The sequence below is a fragment of the Hippopotamus amphibius genome, chromosome 1 (genome assembly GCF_030028045.1).
Source record: "Hippopotamus amphibius kiboko isolate mHipAmp2 chromosome 1, mHipAmp2.hap2, whole genome shotgun sequence".
NCBI classification, from domain to species: domain Eukaryota; kingdom Metazoa; phylum Chordata; class Mammalia; order Artiodactyla; family Hippopotamidae; genus Hippopotamus; species Hippopotamus amphibius.
In genome coordinates this window covers 3,982,428-3,998,679 of record NC_080186.1, presented here as the reverse complement: position 1 = coordinate 3,998,679, position 16,252 = coordinate 3,982,428, and the positions used below count along the sequence as shown (strand labels likewise).

General features: G+C 54.4%; 2 protein-coding genes across 4 annotated transcripts in view; one reads left to right on the top strand and one right to left on the bottom strand.

Annotated features, from left to right (window-relative positions):
• Window positions 1–5,241, bottom strand: part of KCNAB2 (potassium voltage-gated channel subfamily A regulatory beta subunit 2) — a 90,130-nt gene extending 84,889 nt beyond the window's left edge. Inside the window, exon 1 of one of the 2 annotated variants that reach the window (XM_057707721.1) lies at window positions 5,158–5,241. The gene's annotated coding sequence lies outside the window, so the exon portion shown is untranslated. The remainder of the gene's footprint in view (window positions 1–5,157) is intronic. The other variant, XM_057707733.1, reaches the window with a different exon arrangement.
• Window positions 5,242–5,511: 270 nt separating this feature from the next.
• NPHP4 (nephrocystin 4) overlaps window positions 5,512–16,252 on the top strand; it is a 120,699-nt gene continuing 109,958 nt past the window's right edge. For both annotated transcript variants that reach the window (XM_057703523.1, XM_057703513.1), the window contains exons 1-2: window positions 5,512–5,678; window positions 11,993–12,165. In XM_057703523.1, coding sequence (XP_057559506.1) covers window positions 12,031–12,165 — 135 coding nt within the window. In that variant the 5' untranslated portion in view covers window positions 5,512–5,678; window positions 11,993–12,030. The remainder of the gene's footprint in view (window positions 5,679–11,992; window positions 12,166–16,252) is intronic.

Here is a 16,252-nt window from a genome sequence, read left to right as displayed (position 1 = left end):
TGAAATGTCAGCCCCACCTGCCCCCCCCCCCCCCCCCCCCCCCGTCTCTCCTCCATCAGCAGAGGCATTTCTGATGGTTCCTGGTCTGTGGTTACTGCATCACTTTTCTGGCTTCTGGACCCTAGAGGTAGAGGTTAGGTGGGTCTTGCTCACCCTCGGCCCTTCAAATGTCTGCCGTGGAGGTCCTTCCCCATCGGTGGTATTCATAGGCTTTAAACAATGTTTAAATTCTACTTTACTTTTTAAGGCGTGGATTCATCAGTTTCCTTGCGCTAGTTATTTCTGAGTCTTCTCCATCCACAAGGGGCAGGAAGGGCACTGTTTCCAGAGAGCCCCTGCCACTGCGGAGCCCTCGGGAAGGCAAGGTTCCCGGGCGGAATTCTAGCTCCTTCTGCCTTGGGCTGGATTCGACAGCTTGTGGACAGCAGGTTGCAGTTCGCTCCGAGAGATCGTAAAGCTGCCGGAGGATGGAAAATGAAAACATGCTGTGCTGCAGGGGGGTGGCGTGCTCGGGGCAGGGCTCTGCAGCCCCCTGGCGCCCATGGGCCGCTGCACAGGGGGGTAGGCGGGCAGATGGATGCCCGACAGGCTCGCGCCTGGCCCTCCAGGAGGCCTGGGGTAGGGAGGACAGGGCAAGGTGTGTCCCTCCGCTCACTGGGAGGCCATGATTTGCAGAGACAGCCAAAGGCCTCCCCCTTCCTCCATGAAAGCCACCAGCTAGGCTCTCCCAGGCTGTTCCCCAGGAGCACCCAGCCCTCTGAGGAGCCCCATGTGGGCTCATGAAATGACTCAGAAGGGGACCTGAGTCACTCTGCTTGAGCTTTCCTGGGAGCCACCTGGGCTCCAGGTGGGGTGAAGGTTTGCATTCAGTCTGTGACTGGACGGAGAGGCTGGGCAGCTGACGGAGTGCCCGCCCTGTGCCAGGGACTGCCTGTATGCCTCTACTTGCCTCATTTCACCAGTCCCGAAAAAGGGAGACTCAAGCTCGAGGCCAAGCGGCTGGGAGAGTGAGCGCTGGACACTCAGAGAGCTGATTCTCCACCAGGGGACACGGGCCAAGACCTGGGAACAGAGGGCCCTGCGGACAAGACTCCGTGTCTACGGGACCCAAGAAATCGCTCGCTTACTGGGGAAACTTGCCCAACGATGAATGGTTTGCTGGTTTATTTTGAACCCGGTGCAGGGATCTGAGAAGGAGAAACATACACTTGGCTTTCAACCGTTGAGCTGGATGATGGGTCTCAGCCGCTCAGCAGCTGGGGCTCAAGATCAAAAGCATGTGAGGTGGGGAAAACCCCCTAAAAGGGCTCAGATCCTGGTGGGGAAATGGCCCCTAACCGGGTCTGCAGCAAGGGTGTGAAGCTGAGGGAGCCGTCTCTACCCCATCTCTGCTTTTCTCCCCTTCCCAATCCTGTTTTATCTGCACCCTGCGTGGCATCGAGATAGTCAATTCTGCAAGAGCCTGTGTGCTGGAGCAAGAGGGAAGGCGGGCTGCCTGCAAGGAGGAAGTTCAAGGTGCCATGGATGCAGGTGAAGTAGGACAAGGAACACATACAATGCCGTGGACGGCAGGTCTCCAGGGTTAACTACCTGGCCACGCGGTGGAGCAGGGGCTGACCTCCTGAGACCCTGTCCTCCAGGCTATGAGTTAGAAAGTGTGCGCGTGCAGGGCACACTCTGGCTGGGGGCAGCTGGGCCCAGAGAATATCCCTCGGTGTACAGGGAGAGGAAGGCTGGTCCCATCTCAGCCCCATGGGATGTGGCAAAGGGTAAGAAGACCCAGCAGCTGCTCACATCTGCCTGGGCAGCGATGGAGGGCCTCAAGTCCCCCCACAGTGACCCAATGACCAATTGGGTGATGTCCCCAACCTGGACCCTTGTGTGCTTTCTCCTGGGGAGACCCTGTCCCTTTTTCTCCTCTGCACTGGCTGAGCTAAGGACCACATCTCCTCAGAGTCGCCCCAAAGAAAGGTGGGACATGCAGTGAGTGGGGGGCTGAGCGTGCTGGGCTTCCCATTCTTGAGAAAGGTGGTTTCCATGTCCCTCAGGAGCTGGGACTGAATCTGACCCTCCTGCATGTTGGAGGAGACGCACCTCTGGGGGTAAGAATTTCCAGCACTTGCTGATGGGCTGGAGCTTGGTGGGATGGGCAAGGGGCCTGGTGCAGCAGGAACAGAATCCAGGAGGCCAGGTCCATCTCCCCATCGCTGTTTCCCATCCAGGCGAAACAGCCTCGCTCACAGGGGTGTTTAGGGTTATTTACAAGGACCTGCAGCAAAGCAAGGTCAAAGTGCAGAGTCCCTTCTTCCCTTCCATCTCACCCGGTGGCTCGGCCCCTTGCCACCTCTTGGATGACATCTTTGGAACCAAAGGGCCCTGACTCGGGAATTGCAAGGCTGGGCAGGATGCTATCATCAAAAATTCTGTGGTTGGTGGCATCTCCTGCTCCCGACAGCCTCAGACGCACTCGAGGTGCTGTTTCCTCCATGTGTGTCAGCACCACTTCACAAGTGCTTCCTGAAGGGTGGCTGGAGCTGGTGGTTGGCATGTCCACGGGTGTTGGTTTCCACCAACGGGCAGAACCAAAGAAGTGACCTGGCTCGGAGTGGCGGGAGGTATGGGGCCTGACACCTCTGAGTGACCTTGGAAAAGTTTCTGCCTTTGGGATCCCGTTGACTCCTCCAAAGGGGAAGATGCCCAAGCTCCTTGCAGCTCTAGCGTGCTCGCCTCTATGAGGAGGGACTCCTGGCTGCCTGGAGGGGGATGGAGGGGAAGCTCTCTGGCCCTGGACACCTTCAGAGATGGTCCTCCCTGAATGCTGCCTGAAGTGCCATTGTTCTGCCCATCATTCAGGGACTCTAGGAAACTGCTCTGGCTCTGGGACCTTGGCTGACATGAAGGTCATAGAGAAGTGAAGGTCAAGGACTAGACACACGCTCCTTCTAGCCAGGGTCCTGGCAAACCACACACGTTCCCCTGGGTTCCAGCAGCGGAGGAGGCCTTCCTTTGCCACACATGGTGCTGCCCAGTTGCCATGGGCCCAGCACCAACAAACAGGAAAGTCGAGAGGAGGCCCCCTCCCTTACCGGAAACTGTCAAACCAAAACTTGTGCCACTCACTTCCTCCTGAATCATTTGGGGTTTATAAGATCATTGTAAAAGGAAAGAGAGGCAGCCCCATGGTGTGAAGCTTCTCAATCTGCACCCCCCCAGAGCTTGCTTGCGCCTCTGTTCCCCAGTGCCACGGCCAGTGACCCTCACCAGGCAAGCAGTGGTGTCCACCTTGGCACACCTCCTGTGTGCAGTCGCTTTCATGCCCATTCTCTCCCGTCCGGATGCCACGCTCAGACCCAGAAGGGCTTTGAGCATGAGACCGGGTTTTACACTGCTCATGACCCTCCCGCCCCCTGTGCCCTGGCTCAGCCCCCACACTGTCGACTGGCACAGCAGAAAGAGGCACAAAGAACTGGACGTTGGTTTTGTAGGGGAGCCTCCAGCAGGCTGCTTTCGAGGTAGGAACGCGCTGCAGCCTGAACACCCTCAATGTCGCTGAGGCCAGGTGTGGGCTTGGAGAGTATTCCCAATGGATAGGACCTGGAGAGCCAATGCCCTCTGGGCCCCCATTGTGACAGCCCAGGGCAAGGAGCCCGGGAACCACACACAAGCCTGGGCTCTGCAGGTGGATGCAAACGCCCAGCAACACTCAGGAGGGCAGATGCAACTCTGCACACTCAGGTCCCCAAACCCTGCAACGTGGGGCCTGAATGTGGTTTTGTTTGCAAAGCAGGAGCTTGCTCTTGGCACTGGAAGGCGGATGGCGTTTTTGAGGGGGAGGAGAAGTTGCAGAGAAAGAAGAAATCCTGAAACCACAGCAGTGGGACAGCTGTGGCCTGAACCTGGTGTTCTTGCTCCTCAGATGTGGATGTATTAATTTCCATAAATGCTAACAGCCCATTTCCCCCAGAGCTATTACTTATGTCATCTCCCCTTGGATGCGTTTCAACACAGGGCAGACAAGCGAGAGAGAGGAAAGGGCAGCCCCCTCTGGTGGGTTCCCCGCTTCCCAACCCTGTCCCCACCAGGCAGCTCAGGACTGTTCTCTAACGTGGCCCATCTAACTGCAGGGTTAAGACCCCCTGCCTTCGGCCCCACAACCAGATCCCCATCATGACAGGAGGCAAAGAAAGTTATCAACCCCAAAAAATGCTGAATCACAAAGTAAGCTGAGCAGGAAAGTGGGGGTGGGGTGGGGAGGGAGCCAGTGGCCAGGGAGGAAGGCAGGAAAGGGTGCTAAGGGGCTCCTCACCTGGAATCCCCCAGGCGGCTCTAGACAAAGGGTAGACCCCTAAGGAGCCCTAAGACAAACACCAGGAGGAGCAGAGCCAGGGTAGGCTGCCTGGGTGGGAGGGTGGAAGGTGGGCAGGTACAGGACTGCTACTGCAGCAGGAAGTGGTGCAGCAGCTGGGTCTCTGTGTCCTGCGTCCTGCAGGAGCAGCAGCAGGTAGGGAAGATGGGGAGAGAAGAGAAGCTGAAGAATGGGGTAGGAGCATAGGGACTGGGGTGGGGTGGGGTGTGTAGGTAGCCATATGAGCTGGTGCAGGAGGGGAGTGCCAAGGTCCTGGGGAGCACGGCAAGGAGGAGAGAGGGCGCCCACGGGGAGAGATGCAGGGATTGGGAGCAGAATGGGTGGGAAGATGGGGCCAGGGACCTGGAAGGAGAGGCAGGATGAGCCTTCAGGAGCAAAAAGGAGAAGAGGTGGGGAGGACCGGGACCGGGAGCGCTCCGATGGGGCTGCGCTAAGACGGGGAAAGGGGATGGAAACGAGGATGGGGGAGGGGGAGGGGAGGCTGCGGGAAAAGGAGGGGGCAGAGGCAGGACGAGGGGAAGGATGAAGTTTGGGGCAGGGGTTGGGGATGGGAGCTAAAAGGTCGGGCGGGTTGGCAGATAGGGCAGGCGAGGGAGGACGGGATGGGGGCAGGGAGATGATGGAGAAGGAGGTAAGCCGGCCGGAGAGGAGGTGAGGACGGAGGCGGGCGCGGGGACGCGCTGGGGAAGAGGAGATGGAGAGTCAGCGCGGGCCTCGCGGGGACCCGCCGCCGCTCTCCCGGCGCACGGCCGTGTACTGCGCGGACGGCCGGGGTCTCCCCCTGCACTCACCTGGGGGCGCCAGCTCCGGATCCTCGGCCCCGCTCCGGATCTTCCTTCCCGCCCTGCCCCTGCGACTTCAGCGCCCCCGAATCCCGCTTGCTCCGCCAGGTTCCGCCCGCAGCATCTTCACCTCGTGGGACGCCCGGGGCCACGCCTCCGCCAGCTCCTCATTGGCTGGTCCTCACGACAGTCACACTCCCATTGGCTGAGGGGCGGCCGACCATGCAAATCAGGCCCGGCCCCGCCGCCACACCGATTGGTTGGCGCTCCCGGAGCCGAGCTCCTGGACTTGGGCTCTGATTGGTCCCCCTGTCCCGGTGACGCGGCTGTCGGGGGGCGGGCTCTCTCCCTTCCGAGCCTCCTCCGGCGGGTGGCGGCGGGTCGGGCGCCCCTCGGCCGGTCCTCGGGCCGCAAGGCCTGCGGCTGCGGTGCGCACCGCCGGCCGCCGGGCCTCTGGACCCGTCTGAGGGGCACTTCCTCGAGAGCTTGCGGCTCGCCGCCCCGGGGCGGGCGGAGCCGCGGTCTCCTAGGTAACGCTGCCCGCGGCGGGCGGAACCACGTGGGCGGGCGCGGCGGGGGAGGCTGGACGCGGAGTGGGGGCGGGGGGCCGCGGAGCCGGCCGGGGCCTCGCGCCCGGGCTGGGGGTGCTCCGCGCTTCTCCCCCGGGGGCCCGGGGCCTGCGGGGCGCGGGGCCGTGCCCGCCTCGGTCGCCCCTGCCTCCCCCCGCCGTGACCCTTGGTGCGGCCCGGGCCGCCGGCTCCCGCGGGGCGTCGGGGACTTCTTGGGGCTCCGCCGCCGCCCTCTGCGTCTAGGCCCTGCGCCCGCCTTGCGGCCGGCCCGGGCTTGGCCGAGACCGCGGCGCTGGCCCTCCCCTTTTCCCGGGACCCCTGCTTCGCCTGGCCCCGCTGGGCGGCTGGCCCCTGCCGGCCCTGCTGGCCCGTCCCAGCGCCGCCGCCCAGTGGAGAGCTGGAGACTCCCCGGCCCTCTCGGGAGGCCCTGCCCGGATGGCCCCGGCCGCCCTGACGGCCTCCCCTGGAGCTGCTCCCGCCTTCCCCTCCGCTGTCCAGCCCGCCGACCTCCTGACCGCCTCTGAGCTCCCCACCTGGGCTCGCTCTCCTGCTCGCTTCTCCAGACTCAGAGGCCCCACCTTGGCACACCTCTCCCCTGCCTGTCGCGGTGGGAGACAGATGCCTTCTCAGACCCGGTCCGCCTTCAGTGTTGCACTGTGTCATTTGGGTTGAAGCATGATAGGAGGGGAGTCTGGCCTCACAAACTTGTGTAGTTGGGAAAGGTGTCCTTTAGGTGACTGTGGATAGGCATCCCCAGTTCCAGCCCGGGTCTCCATCACAGCTCACTGCACCCTCCGCTTCTCTGTGACTTTAAGGTGCCACAGCCACCTCCTTTGTGTGCTAACCTGCATCCTGTCCGCCTGCCTCCCTCTAGATATATTCCTCGAGGGCAGGGACGTTGTCTGCTGTGTTCAGGAAGGTTTCTCCTGGCACATGGTAGGTACTCAAAGAATATTCCTTGAACGAGGAATTCTAGGCAGTGCTTAAGTAGACCTCTACTTAACTCTCAAAGAAGCTCCCTAAAGCTTTCGGGTCTCAGGAGTTCCAGAGCTTGTTCACTGCTGGGAGGGAAGCTCCCCTGTTCTCCGGGCAGCTCCTGGTGGCTTCTGCTGCCCCCTTTCCTTGGTGAACCACTGCTTGTGAGACGTCAGCCCAGCTTACCTCTTCAGCGCCAGGATTCCCTCCTCTTCTCCACGCCCCTCCCCCACCAAAAAAAAGGGGTCTGCATTAGGCGTGTCTTCTGTGTGCCACTCGCACTCGCCCCCTTGTCTTTGTCCTACTGGATGTCTAGTTTCTGGCAGACAGGGCGTTTGACAGTCCGCTTCACTGGTGTGTGTACTGGGACAGAAGAGGTGCACAGGGAATATTTGTTGAGTGGGTCTGCAGAAGCGAAGACCTCAAGGGAACGTCACAGTCCCTCCTTTTGTAGATGGAAAACAGACACTGGGGGGCAAGAGACTTGGCAGAAGTCAGAGAGGAGAGCGAGGACCAGCCCCGGTTCCTCGACCAGTGCTCTCACTCGGCCCTTGGGGGCCGTGCCTCCTTTGCCTTTCCTGGCCTTGGTGGACAGAGGGGCTGGTGTGGTTATAATGGCTTTGAGGTTAGTATGCCTGGCTGTATGGTTTCAGACTGGCTGTTTAACCTCTGCGTTTCACTTTCCACATCTGTAAGGTGGGGACAGTACTGGTACTTATCTTACAGAGGCGTTGGAATAATGAAAATGCCTGACTCACACGATACGGACTCAGTGAAAGCTGGTGCATCCCCCCCTGCCCGCCCCACCATCCCCCCATCCCCAGAGAGCCCACAGTACCCTTCTTTTGGGCTCAAAGCACAGGAATCTCACAATTTTCTCTTTATTGTTCATCTGGCCCCAAAAGCCCCTCTGCCCTTCCTCTCAGCCTTAACTCCTCCCCAGGATAATCTCATAATTTACTGACTCATTAAAAACATTCTCCCTGAGGACCTCGTCTTGACCTCATGGAGCTCAGTCCTGCAGGATGACGGTGACCATGTAGCCTGGTTGAGCGCGTGATGGGCTCCGTGTGGAGGATGGAGGCGCTTACCTGGGGAGGTGGCACCTGGTCTGACTCCTTAAGGCAGAGGAGGAATCATCCAGGGGTGTGCGCAGGTCAAGGGAGGCAGAGGGCGTGTGTCCGGGAGGAACTGAGGTGAGGGTGGTGTGGAGTGGACACGAGGGAGGGTTGGGTGAGAGCCGTTCCGGGGTGGGGGGTGTTGGGGGAAGGGAGGAGCTCTGCGTGTCACAGAGCCCCTGGGTCTGTCCAGGCTCCTCCCCCCAGGAGCCCGTGTCTCAGGAGTCACCTCCTCTCCATCACCCACTCAGACAGTTGCCACCCAAATCCACCTCCCTGGGTCAGTGCTTTGATTTTGGGAGGCCTGCCTTTCAGAATAGCTGCTTTTGGTCCTGGTGCATCTCCTGCTGGTGCGGCCTGGGCCATCCTGTTGTCGTGTGTCCCCTCCTAAAGGGGGAGGGCCCTTCAGCAACAGCAAGGGGGCCAAAGTCAGGAGCCACCTACCAAGGAGGTGGGGTCCTGGAGCCGGGAAACACGGGGTGGAGGGGCAGGGTGTATGGCGGGCGGGGCTCCTTCCAGAAGGCGTCTTCACTGCACGTGCTTCGCCTGTGCTCCTGAGGCAGGAAAGGCTTCGCTGTAGAAATATTTCTCAGTCTGTTAAGGCACTTGCTTTGTAGGAATAAACCTCCCTGGGAAAAGAAAGTTTGGGAGTCAGGTTTATTGAAACTTCAATTTTATGATTGAACTGAATGAGTTCTGATGGTGAGCCTGATACCACGGCCACAGGACAGTAGGTTCCCTTCTGCAAGCAGTGGGCCAGTGAACAGATCAGTACAGGACAGGTGACAAGTCCTGTGACCAGGGGAAGCACAGAGGCCTGCTGGCTGTCGGTCAGGCCTCTTGTGCTTACAGGTCATGGACACCTGTATGAGTTCCCATGGCTTCTGTAACAAATTGCCACAAACTGGAGGGCTGAAAACAACACAAATTTGTCTCCCTTCAGTTCTGTAGGTCAGAAGTCCAAAGTCAGGCTCACTGGGTCACAGTCAGGGTGAGGGCAGGGATGTGTTCCTCCTGGAGGCTCCAGGGGAGAATCTGTCCCTTGGCTTTTTCCAGCTCCTAGAGGCGCCTGTGATCCTTCGCTCGTGGCCCGTTCCTCCGTCTTCACGTCTCACCTGCTTCTGCCTCCCCTGGCCTTTTCTCTGACCCCTCCTGCCTCTCTCTTATCTGTACCCTTGTGATGACATCAGGCCCACCTGGGTACTCTCCCCTTCTCACAGTCTGCAACCTGATCACACCCACAAAGTCCCCTTTGCTACATGAAGTCACATACTCATAGGTTCTGGGGATTAGGTTGGGCATGTCTTTGGGGGCTGTTGTTCAGCCACCACAGGCCTCCTTCTGTAACTCACCTCTGGTGGGACCCTTCCATCAGGCTGTCTCCACCAGGAGGTCTGGGTTCTGCCGGCAGGACCATCCTCCCCACCTCCCATCTCCACCAGCCTCCCTTGGGTGCACCTCTACCTCAGGCTTTCCCTGGGGTGGCAGGGCGGCCCCTGGGGCTCCGGGCCGGCCTGGGCAGCTCCTGGCCTCGGGGGAGAGAGAGCCTGTCCAGAGGACGCCGTGGTTGGAGTCCCAGGGAAGATACACACAGTGTGCAGCACGCGCTCATCTCTGAGACCGTCCCCGAAGCCCTCTGGCCAGAATTGGGGGCAGCCCTCCCACACATGGAACTGGGGAGGGTCACTCCGCAAAACAAGGGATGTTGAGTAGTCAGACATAACCTGCAAAGGAAAAAACCCCAAACAAACCGATGTGCGTGCCTTACTGTTCACCTGGTAACAGCCTGGATCTGGAGGCTGAAGGGTGTGGCGGCCCAAGGGGGTGTGGGGTAGGGGTGACATTCCAGTGGGGGCTGGACCCCGCGCTGAGGCGCACCGGGTGTGGGAGAGCATCTCGGGGGGCTCGTCACGTCCCTGCCTCCCGGCACTCCCCCCCCTCCCAGTCCACATCACTGCCTGTGAATGTGGAGGGGAGGCTGGCTGCCCGAAGCCCTGCATTTTGGATCGCTTTAGAGCAGCCCTTCAGCTTTTTAGTGTCAGACCCCTTTATGCTTTAAAAGAGAATCAAGGACTCCAAACAACTGTAAAATGTTAGTGGTATCTACCAATATTTATTGTTGAGAAATGTCAACAGTGTTATTAATTCATTTAAAAACAATAGACCTGTTACACATTAACATAAAAATGTATATATATTTTTTTTATGAAAACCAACTATGTTTTCCGAAACAAAAACACTGGCAAGAAGAGTGGGGTGGTTTTGCGTGTTTGCGAATCCCTTTAACATCCGCTGACAGACTGCTGAGGGCTGCTTGGTCTGGTGCAGGCTTCTCTGTGGAGCCTGTTGTGATGTGTCATTTTGGTGGAAGCCTCCCCCAGCTAGGGGAGGAGGCCCTTGGAGAGCTGTGCGTAGTCCGCTTTGGTGCTCTACCCAAACCCGCCAGTGGTTGTTGCCTTAGGGTTTCTTGCATTGCAGAGGTGGACACCCTGTTGGCGAAGGTTCATGCTGCTGCGTTAAAACCCTCTGGTGCGTCTCGCACGGGTGCATCTATCACCCGGGCAGGATTTTGCGTCATCAGGCTCGTTCACTCGGAAAGTCCTGCGTGTAAGTTAGGCTGATCTTCCAAGTATCGACACATCTAATCGCACCATTCCACAATCTCACTTTTGTCGCCGGCACTACCCATCTCGTCAGGGAAGTCTTTAAAGACGTATGAAGCTGTCAGGCTCACAGTGGAGGGTACAGATTTTCCCAATTCTGAATTTTGCCCGAAAGCTCAATTTTTGTGACGTGTTTTCCTTGCAGTGACAGGTTCATTTTGTTCACATTTGAGAGACTGTCTACAAAGCACCCGAGTCTGAATAACCGTGGTTTGTCTCTGAGCCTTTCTTTCAGTGAATGGTGCTGCTGAGGGAGGGGAGGCCCGGTTCAGCCCGCAGCCCAGTGCTCACGCCCGGCGTCCCCTGCGCGACCGATGCCTTTCATCTGGCTGTGGGAAAGCTTTCTGTGTATTTACCTTTTTGTCACAGAATGTTGAAAGCACCCTCAAGGGTCAAGACATAATAAAATGCACAGTTCTCACAGCTTCCCCGAGGACGTTCTTAGGTGAAGCTGCTGGACTTTGTGCCCTGAGAGGTGAAGAGCACGGGATGGCTGGTGGGGTTTGGTGCTGTTGCCACAGGGCGTCATGAGGCCCCAGCGGCTTCACCCACCGGTGCCTGGGTACCATCAGCGCAAATGCCAACCCAGTGAAAGAGGCAGGTGGCATCTGGAGGTTATGAAAAGAGCTTTGACCCTGTGGAGCCCTTGACCACCTTGGGGAACCTCAGGGGTTTGGGGACCACATTCAGAGAACTGCTATCTTAGGAGATCAAACCCACTGCCTTTCCTCCTTGCTTGCCATTTTAGCGTACAGAACTCGGCCTCTTATCAAGGCCAAGAGCTTAAGATTCTGTGTCAGCTGAAGACAGTCTTGGGAAGGTTCAGGTCCCTGTCTGCTGGAAGGCAGGTAGCACCTTATTGAGCCAGGTCACCAAGACACCCAGAGCACTCAAAACCTGTCCCCCCGCCGGCTTCGCCAGCAAGACTGCATGTAGCTCAGCTGTCCTGGGTGCCGGACTTCAGGGTCCCCTTGAGCCAGGGCTCTCGTGATGACCTCTGGACCCATTGGCCTTGCCCGTGCTCTGCCTGCCTTTTTGTATGTGTCTCAAGGTAGCTGCTCCTGTGGTGGCTCCTGGGCAGCCTCAGGCTGATGACCTCTCTGCTCCAGAGGCCACAGAGAAGAGTGTTTCCTTCTCCTCACAGAACCAGCAAAAGCTCTGAGGTCACATCTCACTGGCCCTGAGTGTGCTCTGAGTCATGCGCCCCAGGCCCCTCTAAGACAGCCCTGGTTCCCAAGGACCAGTGCCCTTGTGCAGTGCCCAACCTCCACAGCTGGACAAAGCACGTGCCGGCCTCTAAACCAGTCACCGAGGCCAGGATAGGTGTGCTCTGGTTGGCCAGGGAAGGGCAGCGTGGGCGCCAGCCTGCTGCACTGGGGCTTAGATGGTGGGGTCGCAAAGTATGGGTTACAGGGGTGGGGGCTCCCCTGGGATTCGCGGGAGCTGGGAAACTTTCAGAACTGCTCTAGGAACTGTGGCCCTCATAACCCTCTTATTTATTTGAACACGAATGGTGCAGGTAACCCGAGAGGCCCCAGTGACCCGCAGACCAGCAGAATGCAGGACTGGCACGGAATCTTTGAGCAAAACCAGCTGGTCCCTCCCCATGCACAGAGAGCACGCCAGCCTCTGAAGGAGTCGACGGCGTTTCAGTGTGTCCTCAAGGGGCTTGATGGCCCGCTAATCAAGCAGGTAAGGAAACTGGCTCTTTATTGTCAAATGCACGTTGTCACTGCTCTCAGCTGAGATGGTATTGATTTTCACGTGTCTATTTGAGTCTCACTTTGCACCCCTCACCCCGGGCGCTGGCAGTACTCGGAGGCAAAGAGGCCCATCAGCAAAGAGGATGCGTGATTCAGCGACTGGGTCAGCACTTTTGACCCTGGCTAAAGGCTTCTTTTTGCCTACAGTGGAGCAATCTAAAAACCCAGGTAATTTGATTTCCTGGGTTATTTCCTGGCCAGGTTGTTTGCAAGAGGTGGCCTTGTGCGTGGCTCAGCAAGGCCTGTTTTCAGCCTGGCAGAACAGCAGGAGCGGAGCTCTGGGCATCCTGGAGGATGTGCCTGGGAGGTACCACTGCCTTTGCACACTCAGGCCCTTGCTCTGTGGTTCTGCCTCCATCTGTGTCCTCCAGCTGCCAGGGAACCTGCTGGAGAAGCTGGTGCTTCTATGCCCCCACAGACCACCCACATGATTGGATGGTCCTAGGGAGGCCCAGTGTCCTGGGCGGACCAGGCTTTCCAGGGGGAGCACGTGGCTTGTAGGGTTTGGCTTGGCAAGGCTGTATCTTCTTTCTCTGCAGCTGGCAGCATCATTCTCCATGCACTCAAAGTTGTCGGAGCTCTGGGTCTATTATTAAATCACTCACATCCTATCTCATCACTTCAAGCCCTTTGATTGAGCACCTGCTGTGTGCTTGCCACCGTGTGAGCTACTGCGATGATTACTGCCCTTACAACTTTACTTCTTAGTGCTTTACTTATATTAGTTCACTTCATCCTCTTGACAGCGCTACAAGGTAGGTGGCGTCATTACCCCCGTTTTACAGAAGAGGAAGTAACCCCAGAGAGGTGAGGTCAGATGCCCAGGGTGACACAGCTCCAGCTGGCCAGCTGGGACTCCAGCAGTCCCTACCTTCCAGGAGCTCACAGGGTAGTGGACAGCATATTCCTCTTTCCTAGGAATTTTACAAAGGAAATTTTATTTATTTTCCCATTTTACTTTATTAATTCATTTTAATTTGTTTTTGAAAAGATAATTTCCATAGTTCGAAGTTCTCAAGGGTGCACAGGGAAAGTGTGTTGTCCCATGGAGTCCCCAGGGCACCCAGTGACCTACCCTAGATACAGCCAGTGTTACCTGTTTTCTATACAACTTCCCAAAGATTCTAAGCAACTGTGGCAAATAAATATACTTAGATGTATTTTTCCTTTTTTTATGTAAATGGTATCTTATTGCTGTATTCTGTTGTATATCTTAAAAAAGTGTTCTTAACAATATGGTTTATAGATTGTTCATGTCATTCCACGAAGAATTTCTTATTCTTTCTTAAGACAGCATAGCTTTTCCTATATGGATAACCTGTCATCCTTTCATTAGGTCCTTGCTGATAACCAGTTGGCCTGCCTCCGGGGGTTTGCTTTTACAGACATTGCTACAATGGATAACTTCACGGACATCACTTAAAAAACGTACCTGTATATCTGTGGAATGATTCCTACAAGTGGTTTCATAATCTAGAGTCATACATTAAAAGTTATCATTTAAAACCCAATTATAAGTTGTTTATAAAAAAATCACACTTTAAACCTAAAGACATAAAGTGTATGTCTTCAAACCATATACGTGAAAGGAAAAGGATGGAAAATGCGTGTAAACACTAAGCATAAGAAAGCTTTGTGGCTGTACTAATAGCGGACACAGTAGAGTTCAAGGTGAAGCGTATTGCCAGAGATCAAGGGACGTTTCACAATGATGATGGTGCTCAGGAAGACGTGGCAGTCCTAAATGTGTACGCACCTATGTCAGGAGCCCCCAAAGGCACCCCCAGGTTTGGTGATTCACTAGGAGGACTTGACGTGCCTCAGTACACAGTCATCCTCAAAGGACAGATTTGTTTCAGTGAAAAAATACAGAGTAAGATCAGTCAAGGGAAAGGTATATGCGGGGAGGGGGGAAGCAGGTGTGAGCTTCCAGGGCCCTCTGCCATGGGAATCCCACACGACACACTTCATTCCCCCAGCAACGGGCTGTAACAGCACTTGTGAAATGCTGCCAACCAAGGAAGCTTGTTAGAGACTCAGTGCCCACAGGCTCTAAAAAACCTCAGGGATTTTTGGGAACTGGTTGTGCAGATACCCTGTGCCTGACATGTAGCAAGATTCCAGAGTCCCAGAAGGAAGGCAGGTGTTCAGCATAAATCACTTTCTACAAGCGGTGTAGGTATCATGGAGTCATTCTTATCTGTTCGGGTTGTGGGGGAGTCTACGTTCCCAGGTGCCAGCCAAGGGCAGCCTTGTAAGCTAGCCTTTCAAAGCGAAACTGGCCTGCTGTGATAATACTTTTGTGCCCAGCACCCAATAACATGGTTTCCAAATCCATGAAGCAAAATTTGTAGAACTAAAGGGAGCTACATTTAGATTCACCTTATAATTGGAGACTTTAAACCCTCACTCAATAATTGATAGAAGAAGTAGACCAACAACAAAAAAATCGTAAGGATTTGGAAGATCTGAACAACACCACAGCCACCTTGACTGAATTGTCATCTCTAAAACACTACACACCCGACAAATAAAATGCACATTCTTCTTAAGTGCATGTGGAACATTTAAGGAGATAGATAATATGCTTGGCATAAAAATAAGTCAATAAATTTAAAAGGATTCAAATTATAAAGAATATGTTCATTGACTAATATGTTATTAAATTAGAAACAAATAACAGTAAGATACCTAAAAAATCCCCAAATAGTAGAAAATTAAACAACACACTGCTAATCCTTGAGTCAAAGAAGAATTCAGAGAGAAATTAGAAAATAATTTGAAGTGAGTAATGTAAGAATGTATCAAAATTTGTGGGATGCAGTTAATGCAGTCCTTTGAGGGAAATTTATAGCTTTACATGACTACGTTAGAAGAGAAGAAGGGTACGGGCATACCTCATTTTATTGTGCTTCATTGTGCTTTGCAGATACTGTATTTTTTACAAATTGAAGGTTTGTGACAACTCTGCATGGAGCAAGTTTATCAGTGCCATTTTTCCAGCATTGCTCCCTTCAATTTTGGTAATTCTTGCAGTATTTCAGAGTTTTTCATTATTGTTATGTGTGTTATGGGCATCTGTCATCAGTGATTTGTGATATTACTACTGTGACTCACTGAAGGCTCAGACGATAGTTGGTATTTTTTAGCAATAAATTGTTTTAAAATTAAGGTATGTATGTTTTTTTAGACAGTGCTGTTGTACACTTAATAGATCACAGTGTGATGTAAACATAATTTTATATGCACTGGGAAACCAGAAAATTCGTGTGACTCACTTTATTGCTATATTCGCTTTATTGCAGTGGTTGGGAACGGCACCCTCAATCTCTCTGAGGTCCGCCTGTATAAAAATCGACAACCTCTGCTTCCTCCCTAAGAATCTAGATAAAAGGAACAAATTAAAAACAAAGAAAATAAAAGAAGGAAATAGTAAATATATGGGCAGAAACTAATAAAGGGAAAATAATAGAGAAAATCAGTAAAGCTAGGAAGTTGGTTCTTTGAAAAGATTAATAATATTGATAAAACCCTGGCAAGACTAATCACAAGAAGAGAGAAAAAACACAGATTACCAATATTAGGAAAGAAAGAAGGAGCACCACTGCATGTCCTACAGACATTCAGAAGATAATCAAGGGATATTATGAATGACTTATGTGCCAATAAATATAACTTAGGTGAAATGGACAAATTTCTTGAGAAGCACAACTTACCAAAAGTGACACCAGAAGAAATAGAAAATCCAAATAGCCCCACATTTATTAAAGAAATTGACTTCATAACTAAAAAGCTTCCAAACTTAGATGACGTCACTGTTGAATTTAATAAAATATTAAAGGAAGAAATAATACCAATTCTAGACCACCTGTTTCAGAAAATAGAGGAGGAGGGAATGCTTCCCAGGGGTTTTTTTGAGGCCATTATAACCCTGATACCCAAACCAGGCAAGCACATGACAAGAAAAGTATGTATGATATCTCTCATGAATGTTAACACAAAAATATGTAATATAT